Below are 20542 nucleotides of genomic sequence, written 5' to 3'. Positions count from 1 at the left end.
ATGCCCAGTGCTCACAAAGGCCAGAAGGGCACTGGATCACGGACACTGAGTTACACATAGTTGTGAGCTGCCATACAGATGTTGAGAATTGACCCAGGTCCTCTGTATAATCAGCAAAACCTCTTAACCTCTGAGCCAACTCTTTAGCCTTCTATGCATCATTGGTAAGGGTCTCCTGTGACAGATTTTGAAAAACAGATTGCCAGACATTTCAGTTATTGATTGCCTCTTAGTGTGGGTCTTTTTGTTGTCTTGCCCTGAAGTCATCATGCATCATCAGGCACCTGTGCCAAGCCTCTTCTGAGCATCCATGAACTCTCTTGGGTAGAAAAGACGATCTCTCAGCACTCAGAATGGGTATCGCATGCTTGCTATAGTACTCATTTGGTCAGTGGTATTTCAAAGGTGTTTTAAATTAAAATTAGAGTGCACTGCTATAAAATATTCACAAATTCTGAGACATACACACACACACACACACAGGCACACACATGACAGCTGATATTCATTCTACTCTTCTGACATCTTTTTTTCTTACGATTGAGTATTCTTACCAGTATAGCCACAAAATTTAGTAACATTGTTGCAGAGTTGATGCCCTCAATTGGTCTGTGGGGTGGTGTGTGTGTGTGTGTGTGTGTGTGTGTGTGTGTGTGTGTGTGTGTGTGTGTACGTACGGTACGTGTGCAACTATGTATACATGCATGTATATGTGTGCACATGTTTACTTTTCCTGCCCAGGCCAGTACTGCTCGACATGCTCATGCAAAACCATTCTCTTTAAGGATGAAGACAGGGTTTTGTCTTGTTTATATTCAGCAGGCTAACACTGTTATTTACTCGTGATTATGAATGTGTTTGGAAAGTATTTGGAGACTCAGAGAATACCATGAAAAATTAAGGCTTGATTTAACAGAACTCAGGTTTAGTAGAAGACGCATGATAGATGTATAAATTACACAATGCAGGGTGGAAAGTGAGAAAGTATTAAAAACATGAACAGAGATTCAAGGTCAGGAGAAAACATTAGCTCTGGGCTACAGAGATATGGAATGGCATATATGCTCATCTTTCTGTGTATTTGGATTTAAATAAACATGTTCATTATGTTTGTTGCTAACAGAAAAGGAGATGTGATAAATCTTCAACTGTGGGGGAATATTAAATTCACGTGAAGAGATACTATATGTATAACACTAATGATAAGTTATCTTATAAACATTTGTACCAAGCAAAATTTTCTAATTTGATACTGGGAAGATGAACTAGTCTTTAAGATTAGTTTTTTTTAGCTGAGTGTGGTAGCATATACCTTTAATCTCAGCTCTTAAAAGGCAGAGTATGGCAAGTTAATCTCTATGAGTTTGAGGCTAGCCTGGTCCTCAATGAGTTTTAGACCAGCCAGAGTTACAAAATGAGACCCCATTTTATATAGATATAGATATAGACTGGCTATGGATATAGATATAGATATCAGATGTGACAGAATAGGCAATAAAGAAGAGCCAGCCATGTCCTCAGTCTCAGGCCAATGAATGTTTTATTTATTGGAAGCTGTACTCTGTTTCTCTTGAGAGGGATGTTCAGGTATCAGGTAGGTTTTGTTCGGAATGACTGAGCTGGGCTCCTGCACCATAGAGAGTCTCTGAGGCAGGTGGCTCATGCACAGATTCCTATTTGTCATGCGTTTCCTGCAGTTGAAGAAAATATGTATCTTGGAAGTATATAATAGCTTGCAAAACTTTCAAAGGTATTTTTAAAATCCTATTAGCATGTATTAATCCTAAATAATAAAGGGCTTCTTTATGGTATCATGTATAGATATCAAAAGTATTTTGGATGTTTGCAGAGAAGGCATTTTTTATTTTCTTTTAAAAATATTTTAAACTTACATTATTGTATGTGTTTGTGTGTGTGTGTGTGTGTGTGTGTATGTGTGTGTGCGCGCGCGCATGCACAAAGGTTGGAGGACATCTGTAGGAGTGTGTTTGTGTGTGTGTTTAGGTATGTATCTATTCTTTTACTGAGCTAAACGTGAGAATTTCATTTTGCTGAGTACAAATTATTACAAACCTGAGAGATATGTAGTTGGATGTAAGGATAAGAACCCTCACTGGCAATCTGGCTCACTGTATTCATCACCTTGATGCTGCTCGGGTATTATACTACTGTTACCTGCTTTCATGTTACTTTTTATTTTTTAAGGCTAGGTCTTACTCTGTAGCCCCACCTATAGCACTGGAACTTACTATATAACTGAGGCTCCCTTTGAACTTGTATCAGTCCCCATGTGTTAGCCTGTCAAGTTCTGAGATTATAGGCATGAGTCACCACTCTTGGACCATATTATTACTTAATGTTCATGTTCATACATGATCCTCAAAGGAAAAAATCAGGAAAAAAAAGATGTATCTACTTAAATACTCCTATAAGTTTTAAAAATCATCACATTCGGAAACATTAAATTTGTTCTGATTATGGTAGCGTCTGACACTGCTTCCTAAAGTCTCCTTCTGCAGCCAAGCTACCTCTTTCTACACTGATGATAATTCCAGATAAAAGTATCCCATGGAAATATACCCTACTGAAATGCTATTAAAAATCTCCAGGATTTCATCATGATAAGTTAATTGAGGCCAAGTAGTGACCCTCATCTCCAATATACACACCGTCTCTCATCTTTCAAGGTTGAAGGACATACCCTTAACTCTGAAAAGCAGCAGTTTAATGACACTCTGATTAACTCTATTAATCATGTTAACGTCCAACCTTCAGAGAGATAGTCACATGCCCTACAGAAGCCTGCTCTAGTCATATCATTATTGCTTTGATGAAACACACAGAGCCTAAAACAGTTAGGGAAGGGAGGGCTTACTTTAACAACAGATTACCTTCTCTAACCAAATGCAGTGAGGGCAGGAACTTTAGGTTCGAACCTGAAGGCAGGCCTGCTTGCTGTTGCCACAGCATCACCTTGAACCAGGAACTCACAGCCAAGGAAGAGACGCAGTGACAATGGAGGAGTGCTGTTTCATGGCTCTCTGGCAGGATCATGTCAAATTAGTTCCTTACTTTGCCTAGGATCACTTCTACAAAAAAAAAAAAAAAAAAAAGAAAGAAAAAGAAAAAGAAAAAAAAATTCTTCCCACAGTGGTCTGGGCCCTTCTACATCAATTAATTATCAGAACAGTTTCGAACAGACATGCCCACGGACCAATCTGATCCAGGCATTTCTCTCAAATGGTTCTAGGCTATGTTAAATCAACTGTTAGAACTAATTAAAGCAAAGCCTGATTCTTTTCTAGACATTTTAAGACCATTCTCACCCAGAGAATAGTAAGGCTGTTTTACTGTAGGCAAACAACAACCAAATCGATATTATTCCAAAAAATAAGACAATGGAATCAAAATTAAGAGCGGCAGGGAGGCAGAATCAGTTCTGCTCCAACCCCTCTTCTATGAAGCCTCTCAGACCACCCTGCTCCCAACAATGAGTGAGAGCTTATGCTGGGAAAACTCCCCTGCATCCAGTCTCAAGTGCACTCACCTGAGTATAAGTCCTGGCCCCATCATGAAACCTCACTGGATTAGACTTTTACCATATTTGGACCTCAGTTTTTCTATCTGTAAAACTGGGACATTGATGTTTCTCCTCTTGGCTTGTGAGGAGGAAATGTGCTCTTGCATGTAAAAGTTCTTAGTGTACACATACACATGGAGTAAATATATAATGTGACTCAGTTTCATGATTAATGTCATCGTCTCCTAACATTATGTATTACCAGGTATCTTAGGGTTTTACTGCTATGAACAGACACCATGACCAAGGCAAGTCTTGTAAAAAACAACATTTAACTGGGACTAGCTTACAGATTCAGAGGTTCAGTCCATGGCCATCAAGGTAGAAGCATGGCAGTATCCAGGCAGGCATGGCACAGGCAGAGCTGAGAGTTCTATGTCTTCATCCAAAGGCTGCTAGTGGAAGACTGACTTCCAGGCAACTAGGGTGAGGATCTTAAGCCCACACCCACAGTGGCACACCTACTCCAACCAGGTTACACCTATTCCAACAAGGCTAGACCTCTAAATGGAGCCACTCCCTGGCCCAAGAATATACAAACCATCACACCAGGTCTCATTTATTACAGTAAAGTATATCTTCTCTATGTTGTTATTGTCTGGGTGACAGGTAGATGACATAACAATAGCAAAGAACAAGGCAGGAAGACACTGGAAGTGACAATGTGTTGGCAGGGAGAGCACACCACTTCTAATGCAGACTGATGCTATGCTTGTTAGTGGTACCAGATCTAAGAAAAGCCTAGCCTTTTCATGGCATCTAAGACATTCTGAATTGTGTGTGTTAAGAATCAATACAGAGGGTTTTCTGTTTTTATTAATTATTTCATTTTTGGTCAAAATCCTGCATTGTAGCCCAGGTCAGACTCACATTCATGATCCTTATGCCTCAGTCTCCTGAGCGCTGGGATAATAGGCGACACCAGGCCTAGCCTTGGATTTATTTTTATAGTCTGCACATTCCAAGTGAATCCACTCTCCTAGACAGAGACAGTCAGCTTATGATGTCTCAACTGACACCACGGCATCTGCTTAGGCAAGGTCAGCTCTCCCTAGTTGTGTGGACAATGGCCTGTCAGTGCCAGGTGCTGTGCAAAATGATGACTAAGTTCTTGTCTTTATATTGATCATTGGGTGTGCCTTCTCTTGCTGTTTGTGGAACTACTTGAGTCTAGTGCTTGTTTAGACCCCAAATTAAACATTTAAAACAGTGTCAAGGAGGCGATGGTTTCCAATCACATTCTTTAATAATTTCCTTAGGTATCATGAATACCACTGAGAAGTCACACATTATTTCACATCCTCAGAGGAATCCGTACTGACACTTGCACTCCATTAGGTCAGAGAAGCTCAATATTCTTAAGTAATTCTTTAAGTCATACTGGAAAGGAGATGAAAGGAGGGCATGGAGAATCAGGCTCCAGCATTGGTGGGAGTCCATCTGTATAAGGGTCATCTCCACCATGCAAGCATCTCCAGAATGGCAACAGGATATAGGTTGGACTTTCCTTTAAAAGCTTACGTCATACTCTTTTGACACATACACATAGTGCAGCATAATAAAGACTGTATTTAGGCTCCATGTAGGGTACATATATTAAGGGGAGGTTTTGAGCAAGGCACAATGCTTGATCCTTAGAGTTGGGTACAAAGAAGGACATAACAAACTTTGTTTTCAAGAAGGGAAGACTCACAAGTATAATAAATAAAACATATCCCCATAAAATAATATATACCCTTCATTTTGAATATGTTGACTCCTTGTACAGGTGGAAGGGAAAGTCTAATCAGTATTTTTACAAAAATCAATAATCAACCTACCCAGTCTGTAGTTTATCTTTTGTATGGGTATGAAGTTTGTTTGTTTGTTTGTTTGTTTTTGTGCTGGATATGAATGTAATTTGTCAAATCGAGCATCAAACGTTTTATACAGAAGAAAATAGGGAAGTTAGGTGACACATCAGCGAGGTACAAATGAGGTTAGCGGATACCTAGTGACTCTTACACAAAACAGAGGAATATAAACACAAAGACTGGCAGGAACTGGGCAATAAAACAACTGAGAAAAAGTTAGCTCTATCTAAGGTCAGCTATAGTCTTAGAAGCCAGGTGTGAGGTCTTTACACTCCTAGGGCAAGGGCTTTCACACCCAAGTCATGGTTCTAATTAGGGAGCTCCACTCTAGCTAACCTTCTCATGAATAATGCAGGGTATGAAGTTTTATACACAGCTTTTATTCATTTACTTAAAGAAAATACTCTTTTATGGTAACTAAGTTGCTAAAGATTTTATATTGGTTATATCAAAATTTATAGATACAAGGCTGATCCTGCCTCTGTTTCTCCATGGAGAAGCCAGAGGAAGCAGAATGGTCAGTCTTTTATTCCTGTCTCTAAAGAGACATGTGCAAGAGGCTGTTAACTGAATCAAGAGCAGCAGTTGGTCTAACAATCAGAAGCTATAGTCTAGAGTTACCACTCTTGGTTTAAGAGCTCCCTATATTAATATAATGTAATGTAGAGTAGGATTTATAAATGAGGATGGCAGAATTGAGCACCTCTATGTGGTCAAGCCTGAGACTGGATTAGTATTAATAAGCAGCAGGAATTAGAGTTGGGTGGAACACTCTCTTCAGCCTGTTAACCAGAGAGGGTTCAAGAGCAAAATGTTCAATTTTAAAGACAGAAAAGTTAAATGAAGTAAAATAAACATTAAAACATTACACAAGTCTGTTTGAAGTAGACTAATTGTCTTGCCTCAAACCTTTTCTTCTTGCATTAATAGATTTTAAATAGTTTTAAGGTTACCCATAAATTTTAAATTATACATGATGTTAAACATTAAGTAGGAGTTTTAAATTTAGCATTTTTAATAAAATGGTATAGACAAGTATGGACAGTTTCAAATCATGTTTCTTTGTATTCAGAATAGTGAACCGAAATGAAAAGAGAAGTTTGAAGAACGTAACATATAATAAATAATATCAACTGAGTTTTACATTTTTAATTAGTGGTGTGTTTGTGTGTGTGTGTGTGTGTGTGTGTGTGTGTGTGTGTGTGTGTTGCACATGTGAATATCAGAAGATGACTTTGGGACTTCATTCTGGCCTTCCATCATATGGGGCCAAGGATCAAACTCAGGTCATCGGGACTGGTTAGCAGCAGGTATGTTTACTCTTGGAGCCATCTCACTACCCCATGAGTTTTTACCTAATTTTAAAGATAGAGATCTCACACATTAGAATTAAATAGTAGATGCTCTTATAACTATTTGAGACTTAAAAGTGTAATTTAAATAGCAAAAGAACATCTTAGTCAATTTATTGGGACTACCTCAAGAGAAGATAATATAAATAATTTTTAGAGAACTGTCTTTGGAATTCAGGTTTTTACAGAAAATTTGATAGGCCTTAACATAACAAGAGGTCTAGGTCTTCAGTAATTGAGTTTATAATCAGGCAGAAGGGTCTCTAAGAAACATACCAGCTTGTTTGATGCAAAACATGTGGACAGAAAGGAATTCCCAATAAAAATTCACAAGCTTCTCACACTTTAGATTCCAACAAACAAGTAACTTGTAATGAGCATTAACAAGGAGTCAATCCACCATACTCAGGGGTGATGTGTCTGACTACACTGTCAGACACAAGAAGTGTAATAGCCATGTGCAAAGAAATGGTGAATGAAGTCACAAACACAAACGTGTAACAAGAGGCAGTAAAAATGACCCAGCAGATGGCATGGGAGAGTATTAGAATGAGAAAGAAGGGTTCATAACATGCAGATTAGAAAGAACAAATTCAGGAAAAGACAAAGACAAAATTTCCAGAGAAACAAGACACTAAGAGGAGCAGAGTTCACAGCAGGTCACGGGGAATGTAAACTAGAAGACCAAATAGCATCCTCAAAGGGCTGAGAAGTGGGGAACAGGAATTCTATTCTCATGCATTTACAGAATAAAGGCACAGTACTAATAACAGGCTTTATAAAATAAACTGCCAAGAGAGGAAGAGACACAACCTTGACAGGAAGGAATAAAATTCAGGAAGAGCTAGAAAGCAAGTAAGCTGGTGAACGTGTACAGAAATTATAGCCATTTAAACTTTATGAAGTGAGAGGACAGAAAAGAGCTAGTGAACAGTAATAGACATAAGCCAGGAGATATCATAAGATGAAAGTGTTCTAAAGCTCTTTATAGACATCTATTGGTTTGCTAGTTCGTATGTGCCCAGGGACAGCAGTGCCTCAGCATGCGTGTGGAGGTCAGAGGACAAGTTTGGACTGTTGTTCTGTCTTACCTCACTGAAGTTGCTCTTGCTGTTACTGCTGCTACTGCACTGCATATCCCAAGCTAGCTAGCCTAGGAGCTTCTGGCCAATCCTCTTATTTCTACCTCCCTTTTTTCTACTACTTTTCACTGTAGTAGTGCATGGGTTATTGAGGCTTCTCACTGTGTCCAGCGTTTGTTTTTAAACTAGGGATTTTTTTCTCCTGAACTGTTTCTCTATCACTGATTAGAGCCCCTTTTAATGGATGGTAAAACAGTGATAAAAGTTAGTTTTTGCTTAGTTAAACATGAATAGTAATGCTTTCAGAATCAATTCAAGAGTAAGGCTTAGAAATATAGTGGAATGTGTAATATAAACATACTAACATATGGCATTCGGTAATAACGAATAGCATTAGGACCAGAAGGAGGCTTATGAATGAGTATTCATACAGTCGCAAGAATGTGTGTGATAAAGATTTATTTTTAGAATACTTATGTGTACCTGTGTATAGATAGGTGCATGTGAGCATAGGGGACACCAGATGCTGGATTCATCTGGATCTGAAGTTAAAGGGGTTCTGAAGCTATGTGATGTAGATGCTAGGAAGTGAACTTGGTCTTCTAAAAGAGCAGCATGGTCTCTTACCCTCTCAGCCATCACTTATCCCTCATGAAAGGTTATTAAAGACATTCTAATTCTTTACTGCAATGATGAGTTCTCTGGTGTTGCTTATTACAGTATAAAGCTTGGTAACACATTTATGGTATGTTTATATATATCATATTCATATTGAAATTTAATATTAAGCTTCATAATATACATACACACAAATACTATTTGTATATATCTCACCTATGATAAAAATAAGAAGGTGGGGATAGTTGAGATTTTAGTAATGTTAGAAGATTCATTAAATTCTCAACCAGCATAGAGCCTTGAAGTGCTGGATTTTGTGAGAGTTAAAAATGTCAGAGGTTTCTCAGCACCTTCTACTCTTAGGGAGCCATCTGCTGGAGGATTGCTTCATATCCTTAGAACAAATTTAAGTGCTTTGGCTTTTAAGTTTCACACTCAATTTTATGCTCAACTTGAGAAGAATCTGGCTGTAAAAGTGGTTATCATTCCCAGGGCTGTAGTTATTCTCATGTGTGTAAACCCTTTTAGTAACATTGCTATTCGGTAAAACAATTTAATCCCATTTATTAGTATTGCCATGTGTGTGCATGTGGATGCATATGATGTGTGTGAGTGCAAGTGTATCCAGGCCATGATGTGCACAGGACAGGTCAGAGAACAACTGTGGGCACCAGCTCTCTCTTTACATCATGGGTTTCAGGGATGAGCCCAGATCTTCAGGTTTCTGTGGCAAGTGATTTACTCACTGAGCCATCTTTCTGGCCCCTTGATCTTTAAGGTTCTCAGATGCTAATAAACATTTCACAATATGGCAGAGACAAATACAACTCAGCCTCAGGGAATTCCCTTCTCCATCGTAGCCTTCTAATTTTCATGTGCATTAGGTTCTTTGCCTTAGATCCTGCTTTAAATTTAAAAGAAGGAAGAGAAAGGCCAATGAAAAGAGAACTCTGCCTTATAAAAACTACATAAATAGGCCAAAGGTGAGGATTCGTGTGAAAAATGAATGTTGTGAGAAGGCAGAATAAACAGGCGAAGAGATGTCCAGAGTCAGGCAAGCAAGACATCCCAGGGACAAGGGTTCTTGATGTGCTCTTCTGGTGCTTTCTTCCAGGCTGGGATGGCACATCTGCAAGGGATTGTCACCCCTGTGCTGTGTTAATGACAGCCTGGGGGTGCTCGTTTTGTATTGATCTTTTGAATATGAAAAACAATGCCTATATTAGCAATCCTGGGTCAGCCTTTGGTGAGGTCTGCCTATGAGACTATCAGTGAAATCTGTAGATGTCTAGCCCTGAACAAAGGTAAATCTTGCTTTTTGTTGACCGCAGACTGAAGGTGTGTTTGTAATTAACAAGAAATAACACCTAATCTTGAGGGAGAGTTCTGGGTTTGTACAAACTCATCTTAAACTCTGCTTAGATGTTATTTGAGGATTCCAAGTTCTTATTAAATAAACAGCCAGTAAGAAAAACCAGAGCCTGTAAACTTCTTCCCTGTTCAGCTAACAATATGAGTTTGTGGGATAAGGCTGGCAAGGCTTCTAGTTCCTGAGGGGCTTATCCTCTCAGAAGAACGACGGATCGTGTGAGTTATGAAGCTACTGTTCTATCAGAGAGAGGCCAGACAGAAGAAATTGGCTTAGAGAGGGTACTGTCTAGACACATTTTTCCTCTCTCCTGGCCATGTATAACAAGACATTTCTTTATTTCAACTCTGAACCTATCACTTAATGTCACCAAGCATTGTTCAGCCATCTGACATTGATACCTGACACAAATGCTTAGTGTTTTAGTGTTCCCTTCCTCCCTCCCTCCTTCCCTCCCTCCCTCTCCCTCCCTCCCTCCTTCCTTCCCTCCCTTCTCTCCTTCCCTCCCTCCCTGCTTCCCTCCTTCCCTCCCTCCCTTCCTCCCTCCTTCCCTCCCTCCCTTCCTCCCTTCCTTCCTTTCTTCCTTCTTCCTTCCTGTCTATCTTTCTCTCTATGTGTCTCTCCATGTCTCTCTCCATGTCTGTCTCTATCTCTCTGTCTGTCCTCTCTGACTTTTTCTCTCTGTCTCAAAAGGATTTCATATAGACCATGGCAGCTTCCAAATTCGTATGTAGGTTAGGATGACCTTGAACTTCTGAAACTCCTGTCTTCATCTCAAGCGCTAGTATTAGACGTGTGTGCTACCACACTAGGTCTTTGTGGTAGTTGAGATCAAACCCAGTATTTGATGTGTTCTAGGCAAGCACTCTGTCAACCGAGGTGCATCCCAGTCCTGAGTTTCACTTTCAACTGTTTTAGTTCATCTCAGTCACACCAAACTAAAGGAGCAAGGACCTAGTTCCCATTGCTGTCTGTTGATAACTTACACATTTCCACCGTTCCTGGACTTTCAGCCTTTGCATGTGTATGTCATTGGCATGACCATCACACAATGTGTCTCAAATAGATTGAATTTTGAATTCCCATTGATGATGGAGGAATCTTCTTCCTTCCCTCTTGTGTCTCACATAATCATAATCAGCAAGGGTCCACTTACAAATAGTATCACTGGATCTAGGCAGAGATGCATCATATTTACTTTCAGGCACCATTACCCAATCCCTCACCTAACTTCTAAGAGCATCTTCATAGGTTTGCTTCTCTGTGTGCTCAGTTGAGACCAGTTCCTACCTTGTAGCCTGAGTCAGTTTGAAAAGTTGTAAGTCTGGCCCTATCTACTCTAGCTCATCATTTTATATAGTTATAGTTGTAGTTATAGTGCACCCTCATCCCATGCTCAGTCCTCAGTGACCTCCTTGATAGTCTCTGAACACAGCCTGTGCACACCTGCCTTAAGGTGCGTGGCATCACTAGTCCCTCTGCTGGTGACTGTAAATATCAACTCAGTTATACACAGAATTTCTTATTTGTACATAATCCTTATTCTATGAGAAAAGCTTTCCTCAGTCTCACCATCTGAAGTAACAGCATCTGATATTTTCTTTCTTCTTGACAGTGTTCATCAGTGTAGTCTGTTTACCTGCTATTGCATCCATGTCTGCCATGTGTTTTCTTGAGGGGCAGATAAATGCCTTGGACCCATAAACTGTATCTCTGTTGCCTGGAACAGCATCCATTAGATGTCCATTCTGTTGTGTTTTCTGAACAGTGGCATGGACTAAAGCCTACATAATCCAGGCTGATACAGGACCAAAGGATGACAAATTTTCTTTTGTGATTCTAGGTCCTGAGTTCAGTGCTCTGCCCATGCTAGGCATGTGCCCTCCTACTGAGCTGCATACCAATGAATAATTGATGTGTTTTACAAGCAATATGTTTTACCAGAAAAGCTTTAAGTGATAAAAGAGAGAAGTATGTATATGTGTGTGTGTGTGTGTGTGTGTGTGTGTGTGTGTGTGTGTGTGTGTGTGTGTGTGTTTTTCTGGAAATAGGAAAAGTTACAATGAAAAATTGTGATTGGCTTTAGTTTCCAGTTCTCTTGTCTTCTTTGCTTTCTGAGTAGAATTCCTTGCCACAGTCACTGTTGAGGTTACAGAGATGCAAAGAAAGCCTTAGGTACATTCTGCCATTAGTCAGCTGCTTTATGGACTCACTCACAGTGCAGAGTGGACATGAATATTCATGGAAAATTCAAATCAATTGGATTTGGACTCTTAGGTCCCTCAGCCCACACCACTTAAGCACTAAAGAGTCTCAGTTATAAAAATTAACTCCTAACAATGATAATAACATCTTATCACAGATGATGGACATTCTTTATAAATATGCCATTTTGTAACTCTCTTTAGCACTGGATTAGGAATGTTGGTGCAATTATTTCTAGAGTATTGAGTTGCTCTTCCACAGGGAGAGTGCAATCCAAATTCATCTGCCTCTCATGTGACCTTGCTGAATTCTAGTCACTGATGTAGAGGACAGAAAGAGGAATGTATCAAATAAAGAATTTTATTCTTTAATATTATTATAAAAGAGATGGAAACATTTTTATGTTATTTGATATATCAGGGAAATTCCTAACAGATAAACATTTTATAACCTTCAGAAAACAGAAATGTTTACTAGCCTTGGAAATATATTTACAAAAATTCATTTTTCCTATCTTATTTTACCTTCTATTACTGACCAAAACCAACTTGAAGGGACTGAGATCATTTCATGTTTTAGTGTACAGATCACTATGACAGAAATCAAGCAGGAACTTAAGGCAGAAATCTGGAGAAAGGACCCCAAAGCTGAGGGCATGGAAGAGTGCTGCTTAATGGTTTGCTCCTTATAGCTTGCTCATTCTACTTTTTGTACAACTCAGTATCACGTCCCTGGGGACAGCACAGCACACATTGGGGTAGCAGCACTCCAACGCCAATCATGAATCAAGAAAGTATCCCCACAGACTTGCCTACAAGCCAATCTTATTGAAGCATCTTTTCAACTGAGGTTCATTTTTCTCTGATGATTTCTTAATTATGACATGTCAAAAAAACCTAACAATCACAATTTCTAAATTTTAATTCCTAATAAACATGGAGATTATCATATATAACTGTAGTATTGAAATTTTAAAACACAGGGTATATAGAAACACATAATCCCATAAACCGTGGACTACTCAATGTTGACTTTAACAATTGGTTTTAAAAGACAAACATGATTACTTTGTAGTGTATGAATCACTTCAAAAGATTAATGTGTTTGAGAACATGTTCATTGCATGTCTTCAAGTTTTCTTTTGAATTGTTTTCTAGAGGTAGAAGATGATGAGGATGAAGAGGATGAAGAAGATGAAGAGGAAGAAGAAGAAGATGAGGAAGATGAAGAAGATGAGGAAGATAAAGAGACAGACTCCTTGTATAAAGACTTCGATGGTGATACTGAACCACCAGGGTTTACTCTGCCTGGCATCACGTCCCAGGAACCTGACATACGTTCAGGAAGCATGGACCTACTAGAGGTAGCCACCTACCAGGTGCCAGAGACCATCGAGTGGGAACAGCAGAATCAAGGTCTGGGTAAGAACCCTTTGCATTACTTCTCTCTTCTCCTTTGCCTAAGACTTCAGTTTTCTTTCATTGACATCTGTCATACAGAAACACAATCTACCTATGGTTATGGGTGTCTATTTGTGTGTAAATTATCAGTTATTTCCTCAAAATTTTTGCATCTGTGGCTTTACGTAGACAACTCCAATCCCCTACTTCTCATTACCAGTCTAGTCACTTGATGCTTTGGAAGAGGCTCCATTTTTCCTTCCCAGAAGGAAGCCTGTCAAATGGGAAGGACAGATTGAAACAAGCAGTGCACATGGGCTGGGGTCAGGAATTGAACGGATTGTGTCACTCTCTGTCCTGTCAGAATTTGCTCCCTATAAGTTTCTGCCCTGGTACTCTGTGATCCACTTGGGAAGTTTGGGACTTTTCTCTTCACTTTAAATGCAATCTTACTCAGCAGTCACATGTCCAGTGACATGCCTCTTTCTCTGTGAGTGGTCTAGGTTTATAGAATAGACACTAAGGGTGTGGACTAGGTCCCATCTTTACACTCCTTCCAGGCCAGGGAAGCTTCCAAGCCATCCCTTTCTTCTAATTGCAGGTAGATGCTTTTGAGCCCTAAGTAAGAGAGAGACTCACTCTTCTGATATGTGGTGAGCGACCTTTTCATCAAAGAAATCTTCTCTTTATAATATCCCAAGTCTTTAACAACTAGGACAGGCATTAACTACACACACCACACACACACACACACACACACACACACACACACACACACACACACACACATATATATTTAATACATAGTTATGGAGATAGATAGATAGATAGATAGATAGATAGATAGATAGATAGATAGATAGATCTCCATTCTCCATAGAACCACATTTAGAGGTATTTGTTTCAAACCTTGACTGTTGGTTTGGGATGTACTCTGTACTCTGGATTCAATTCTGAACATATCACCATGTAGATTAGAATAAAAATTACATAGAATGTATAGATAGGATTTCCTATGTAATATGCACATGATTAGAAGTCACAATGGGGAATAACTCTCCAAAATCTAGGCAGAACATGTGACTTTTAATACAGTGCTTAATAAATGAGTCAGGCATTGGACAATAATTACTTAGGATAAATTAACCCATATGGTGACTCACTCAATTCCAATATTCAAGAAGTAGAGGCAGGCAAATTCTGTCTACATAGTGAGATTCAGAACAACTAGAGTTTATAGCACTATATATTGAAAAAAAATTTTTCTCCTCTCCTGTCCCATTTATATGTGTGCTTATATACAGATACATGTATATGTATGTATGTGTATGTATTATGTAAGGGTTTTACAAGTTTATAAAGGTATAAAACTACCATATCAAGTTATAAAATAAACAAAAATAGTATAAATATTGATTTGTGAACACATATTATTTTGAAATCCCCCTGACAAAAAAGGTTCAATATTAATGAAATAAAATACTAAAATATGAATACAATTTGTTACAAAATATGCCACAGAAAAATACAACAATATATACATGATGTTTTTCTCCACTCAGTGGCATTATCATAAGATAGAATCATATACTATATTATGATAGTTATAAACAGTTGTAATGGCTTGACTATGAAATGCATCCCATAGGCCAATATGTGAACCCTTCATGTCTAGATGGTGGTATGCTTTGGGGTTGTATGTGGTACTCAATCCCTTGCTTTCCCTGATTTCTATTTATCTTGATGTGAGGTGCTTAACTGTGCTTTTCTACCATGATGCCAGATTGTCACATATTCTGTTATAGCAGCGAGAAAAGAATTTGTAGTGTGACTACTGAGTGTGATATAGATGAACATTTGCACCTGATGTTTTACTAGAGAGATGAGAGAAAGATTACCTTCTTATAGAAGTAAGTAGGCTATTCAGAAATGGTGGTGTACACCTGTAGTCTCAACCCTCAGAAGGCTGAGGCAAGAAGGTTGCTAGTTTGAGACAAGCCTAGGTAGGTACCTAGCTTGAGATTCGTCTGGGCTCCAAGACTAGCACTTATACCCCAAATTATAACCCAAGCAAAAGAAATTCTAACTGACAAGCAGCACTAGATAGGCATTTATTCCTGGGTTGTGGTCAAGGAAATGAACTCTCCTCACTCAGACAATGGATTTGTCGTGTCCAAGTGAGTATAAGCATCTGGAAGAACATTGGAGCTTAAGAGAGCGTGAAGAAGCTCCAGATCAATGTTGCAATGATCATCTGAGTTGTGTTCTAACCATGTCCATGAATACAAATTGATTATTGGAGTCCAATTTAAGAAATCAAATTTACTGATTTACATGATCTATATGCAAACTGTATTCACTTAAATGTCTAATTCAGTGAAGTCGGTTTTGAATTTTTTGGAAAGCTTTCACTAGGTCTCTGTGGCTAGCTCAGACTGGGTTCAGACTCACAGTTCTTCTGCCTCAGATTCCCCTGGCATTACATGTGTGTGCAACTACACACTGACAATTCAATGGATTGGCAAGTCCCCACCAATGCTTTTCCTCTGTAGTCAACACACAGAATGTTTCTATCATCCAACTGATGCCCTTTGTCCCGAGTAACCACTGATCTACTTTTAAACTTGTCTATTTAGTTTTAATAATTTAGCTTCATTTGTGTGTGTATGCCAAGTCTGTATGAGTGCCCACCACAGAAGCTAGAAATCATTATATCCCCTGTAACTGGAACTACAGGCAGTTGTGAGCTATCCGATGGGGAGTTGGGGGACTAAAATCCAGTCTTTTGAAAGTATAGCAAGTGCGCCTAATGTTGAACTATGTTTCAGTTCCTTTTAAACATGTTTTATTTTGTCTTTGTATGTGAAAAACTGGGTGTGTTGATGTTATAGCATGTGTGTGGATGTCAGAGGACAATTCTTGGTTTATGTTTCTCCTTTCATCTTTAACTAGATTCTGGAGATGGAATGGTTCTATAGAGTACCAACTGATAGAATGGTTCTACATAGAATACCAACAACAGACTGAGGGATTGGTTCTGTTGAAGCTCAGCTTGGTGAATCCATGAATTTAATTGGCTTGCTTACAGTAGTAATATGGGAGGAGTTACTTTCAGGAGCATGGGTGGTCTCTAAACAATCACATCATGAAGTTGCACCCCAGTGTGGATGACAATCTCCTAAAACCTGCATATATGAGGTTAGTTAACTTGCTACCTCCCTATATCTTTCTCCCAAGACTATATGCAGCAGGAGGGAAGTGCAGCTTGGACTGAGTGGCTGTAATCTGAGGTGAGGGGTTAAAAATAGTTCTCTCTCTCTTACTATGAAGGACCTTCTACAGGTTGGAGCTTGTTAGGAACTGTCTGCAGGTAAGCACAGCTCATCTGATTAAAATGATAATGACTATGCTGTAATTAGGGGACAGTGTTCCATGACAGATACATATTATTTTATTGAGATATGATCTTGAGCTCCAACTATGTAATGTACATCAATATTTGTTCTCTGTTCTCACAGGTTAATGTTCTGCTGTGTGGTGTGTAAGGCATAAGGATCAGGATGAATATCTCTTATGTCCTACTGTCCTGTTTCCTGATTCCATTACCCAAGCAGAATTTAAAAGTTTATTAATTAGTGATGCCCACTTAGTGAATTCCATTAACCCAACTTTTTCTTGAAATGTTTCTTTACAACTTTGAATTCATTGTGGCTTAATATTAATTGATCTGCTGTCTTCAATTCTTTCAGGAAGGGTATTTATTCCTGGTATGTTTTGTGGTAGGTAGAATAATGGCTTCCCCAAAAAGTTTATGCATAACCTCCAAAGACTTTAGATATTTTTCCCTTATGTGGAAAAGGGAAGTATCCTGAAATGGGAGTTGGGACAATGGTCTGGATAACAGTGGCTTCATAGTCATATAGGTAGCATGTTGGAGGCATAATTCAGATGATAGAGTGCTTTTTAGTATGAAAAGAAAAGTCCAAAGTTTGATCCCAGCCGGGAATAAACTGGGCATGTTGGTGCATGCCTACAATCCCAGAACTTTGGAGGTAAAGGCTGAAGGACCAGAAGTACAAGGTCATCCTAGGTCACATAGGGAGCTTGAAGCCATCCCGGTATACACAACATCCTGTCTAAGCAACAACAGAAAAGGAAAACTCTCAACCCTAAACCAATCAACAAGCAGAGAAAAGAAACTCAATGTCAGAGTCAGAAAAGGATCTATGATGTTGGAGGCAAATGTTAGAGCAGGGTGACCCAGAGCGAAGGAATTCCAGAAACCCCTAGAAGATGGAGAAGGCAATAAAGTAGATTCACCTGTTGCTCATAGATGAAATGGAGCTTGCCAACATCGATTTGAGTCCAGTCAGGCCCATTCTAGACCTTTGACCTCTAAAAGTACAAAGTAATGAGTTTGTGATGTTTTAAGCCCCTGCTTTTGTATTAATGTATTGTAACAGCAAGGAGAAACACATACAGGCTTCAGTCACTATTTAAATGAGCTACATCATTTTGAAAGGATAACTGTCTGATTATCTGTAGGCAGCATGTAGATGTTGTAATCTCAGGTTCACATTTTTTCTTATAATAGATCAGCAAAAGTGCAAATATACAAATATACTCCTCATAGAGTTAGGGCAGAAGATATAGACAAATTTCTAGCATAAAGCAGTAGATGGACAGCCTCAATTTTCTGAAATTCTGTCTTCTACATGGTCATGTGTGTATTGCTTTGAGTGCATGGAGCTCTGCCTCCAGCAGAATTCATCTTTCCAGAAAGTGGTAGAAATTAAGCCATGTAACCACCTGAGCAGGGGAATCTGATTGGTGCAGTGTAGTCAGTAGGTATTGGGTACCAGTCATCTCCCATCACTGATTTCTGTTGTGCTCTCTGCCTTCATTACTTGTACACTCTTATCTGGGGTCTCTTCTATCCTCTAATGTATTCTGTAACTAGTCTTGATAAGCTAATAACTTTATTTTAAATATGTATTGAATTATTCAATTCTGGGTGAAAGCTTAAATGTGGTATTAATTTATGTCTTCCTTCACAAAGAGAACATTTTTGGCCACTTTAACATTTGATGTTCTAGAGGAATGAGGTTTGGAAAAACCATCAGCTAGCTCAGTGCTGAATTATTATCACTGTCTCCATTCTTATTCCAAAAGCTGGCATATCACACTGCAGTGGGTACTTGATTGAGAAAATATAACATTTCTGGAGTTCCTTTAAAAGTCATTACTTATAAATATTCAGTGAATAGTCTAAGGATGAATGCTGGCAGCAGAGACAGGAACAGCGCTCATCTGCCTACTTTCTATGGGGCATTCACTGAGGCCCTAACTGAATATGTGCTGTGTTTTGTAGGCAGTGAAAGACTGATATGTTTCCATGTCATAAATTATCCTAGAGCAGAGCTCAGTCTCACAGATGTGAGGCTAGTGGCTGAGCAATTCCAAAGTAGGGAAGAGAATAATCACCACTGTTTTGCTTTGCATCCAGTTGACATCCTTTTGTGAGGTGTGACTTTAGAAGGCACAGTGCCATCCACTGGTTTATGTCACCCTTTCTATAGCAACCAACAGAAGGACCTAGAAAAATGCAGCATTACTAACTTGGTAAGACAAGTCATTTAAAAATTCTCATGCATTTTACGCCACAAAGAATTGCTTACCAGCTTCCTTAGCTGGTCCTCTCCAACTTATACAATAGAGATACAATAGAGAGGAACCGAGACAACTGTGTTTGGGAATGATAGCAAAGCAGGATGTGTGGCAGTAGTGTGGTGGATAGGCCTTAGAGAAATGGACTGCTGGGCTGTGAGGAAGACTCAGCTTTAAGTCGTGGAAGCATTCTTTTCTCATCTCCCTGTGTCAGTTTATTTAAAATAACAGGCAGCTAAGATGGAATACTTAAGAATATCATGCAACACACACTATGGCAGCAAGGAAGAGACGCTTTCTAAAGGAGAGTAGAAAATGTGCTCATTTCAGTGAACGTCAGTGCATTCTGATGAAGGCTATGGTGAACTGTGGTTTAAAACATCCAGGAGGTTGCTTGGGACTATTGCAATGAAATATGTGTATGGAATAAAAAGGAGGAACCTTAATGCGGTGTAAAAAGCACAGAGAGAGGTAGCAGATTAGCCAAATCCCCAAGACCAGGGTGCTCATTTAGAGAATTATAAAAGATAGTGGGATGTTAACACCTGTCATAGATGGAATGTATGGATTATCCTGTCATAGGATGTAGCTTCTGTATATGTAAGGGTATGAATAAGAGGATTTGAGAGTGCTTCACTCTACTATGAATAAAATTTTCAATAGTAAAATCTCATACTACTCCTAGTAGTATATCAAATATTAATATTTTAGGGCTTTAGGGTTTTTTTTATCCCCAAATGAGACCTTGTGAGCTCAGTCTGATCTCAAAGTCTCAACCTAGTTCTCTATCCAAGAATAATAAACTTTCACTTTTGACCCCTGCTTTTACCTTCAGAGTGCAGGTGTTATAAGCTACACCACCATACCCAGTCTTTTACAGAGTTAGGTATCAAACCTGGGGTATGGAATGTGATTATCAAGCATCATGCAAAGTAAGTTATATGCTCTGCTATTCCCCCACAACTATCAGTGTTTCCACTTTCAACATTTTACAATTCACATAGAGAAAAGACTTAAATTCAATGTTCAAACTTCAGTTTCCTTAGAAATCTCATGGCCCCGTTACAAACTTGAAAATCTAGACTAGAGATATGTGGATGTAGACACCTGGACCTGGGATTGGTCTGGCATCTGTCAATGCTTATATGTTCTTTCTGTGCCAGGGATGATGCCTGAGTAGTTTTTAAAGCCACTCCCTTTCCTTTGAAGACTTGAACTGTTTTTCCTAGACAGGTCCTAGATTTGGATGCAGATCTTTATTAGGTCAGATGCACTGGCGAGTTCATGAAGAGATGAAGAGCCTATATCTCCCTGCCTCCAGAGCATGAACATATAGCATACACTGCCTTTGAGTCCTAGGTACTATTCCTTCATAGACCTTCCATTTGAATGTATGTTGCTTGTAGGTTAGTAGTA

The 20542-nt window shown here is 39.1% G+C and overlaps 1 protein-coding gene across 3 annotated transcripts in view; it reads left to right on the top strand.

Moving 5' to 3' along the window:
* The window catches only part of Armh4 (armadillo-like helical domain containing 4), a 101921-nt gene that overhangs the window by 18582 nt on the left and 62797 nt on the right, over positions 1-20542 (top strand). For all 3 annotated transcript variants that reach the window (NM_001358244.1, NM_026142.5, XM_006519452.4), the window contains exon 5: positions 13217-13480. In NM_001358244.1, the coding sequence (NP_001345173.1) occupies positions 13217-13480 (264 nt within the window). The remainder of the gene's footprint in view (positions 1-13216; positions 13481-20542) is intronic.

This window comes from Mus musculus, chromosome 14 (assembly GCF_000001635.26).
Source record: "Mus musculus strain C57BL/6J chromosome 14, GRCm38.p6 C57BL/6J".
In the NCBI taxonomy this organism is placed as follows: domain Eukaryota; kingdom Metazoa; phylum Chordata; class Mammalia; order Rodentia; family Muridae; genus Mus; species Mus musculus.
Note: the sequence above shows the minus strand (reverse complement) of the source record. Positions and strands in the feature narration are given on the sequence as shown.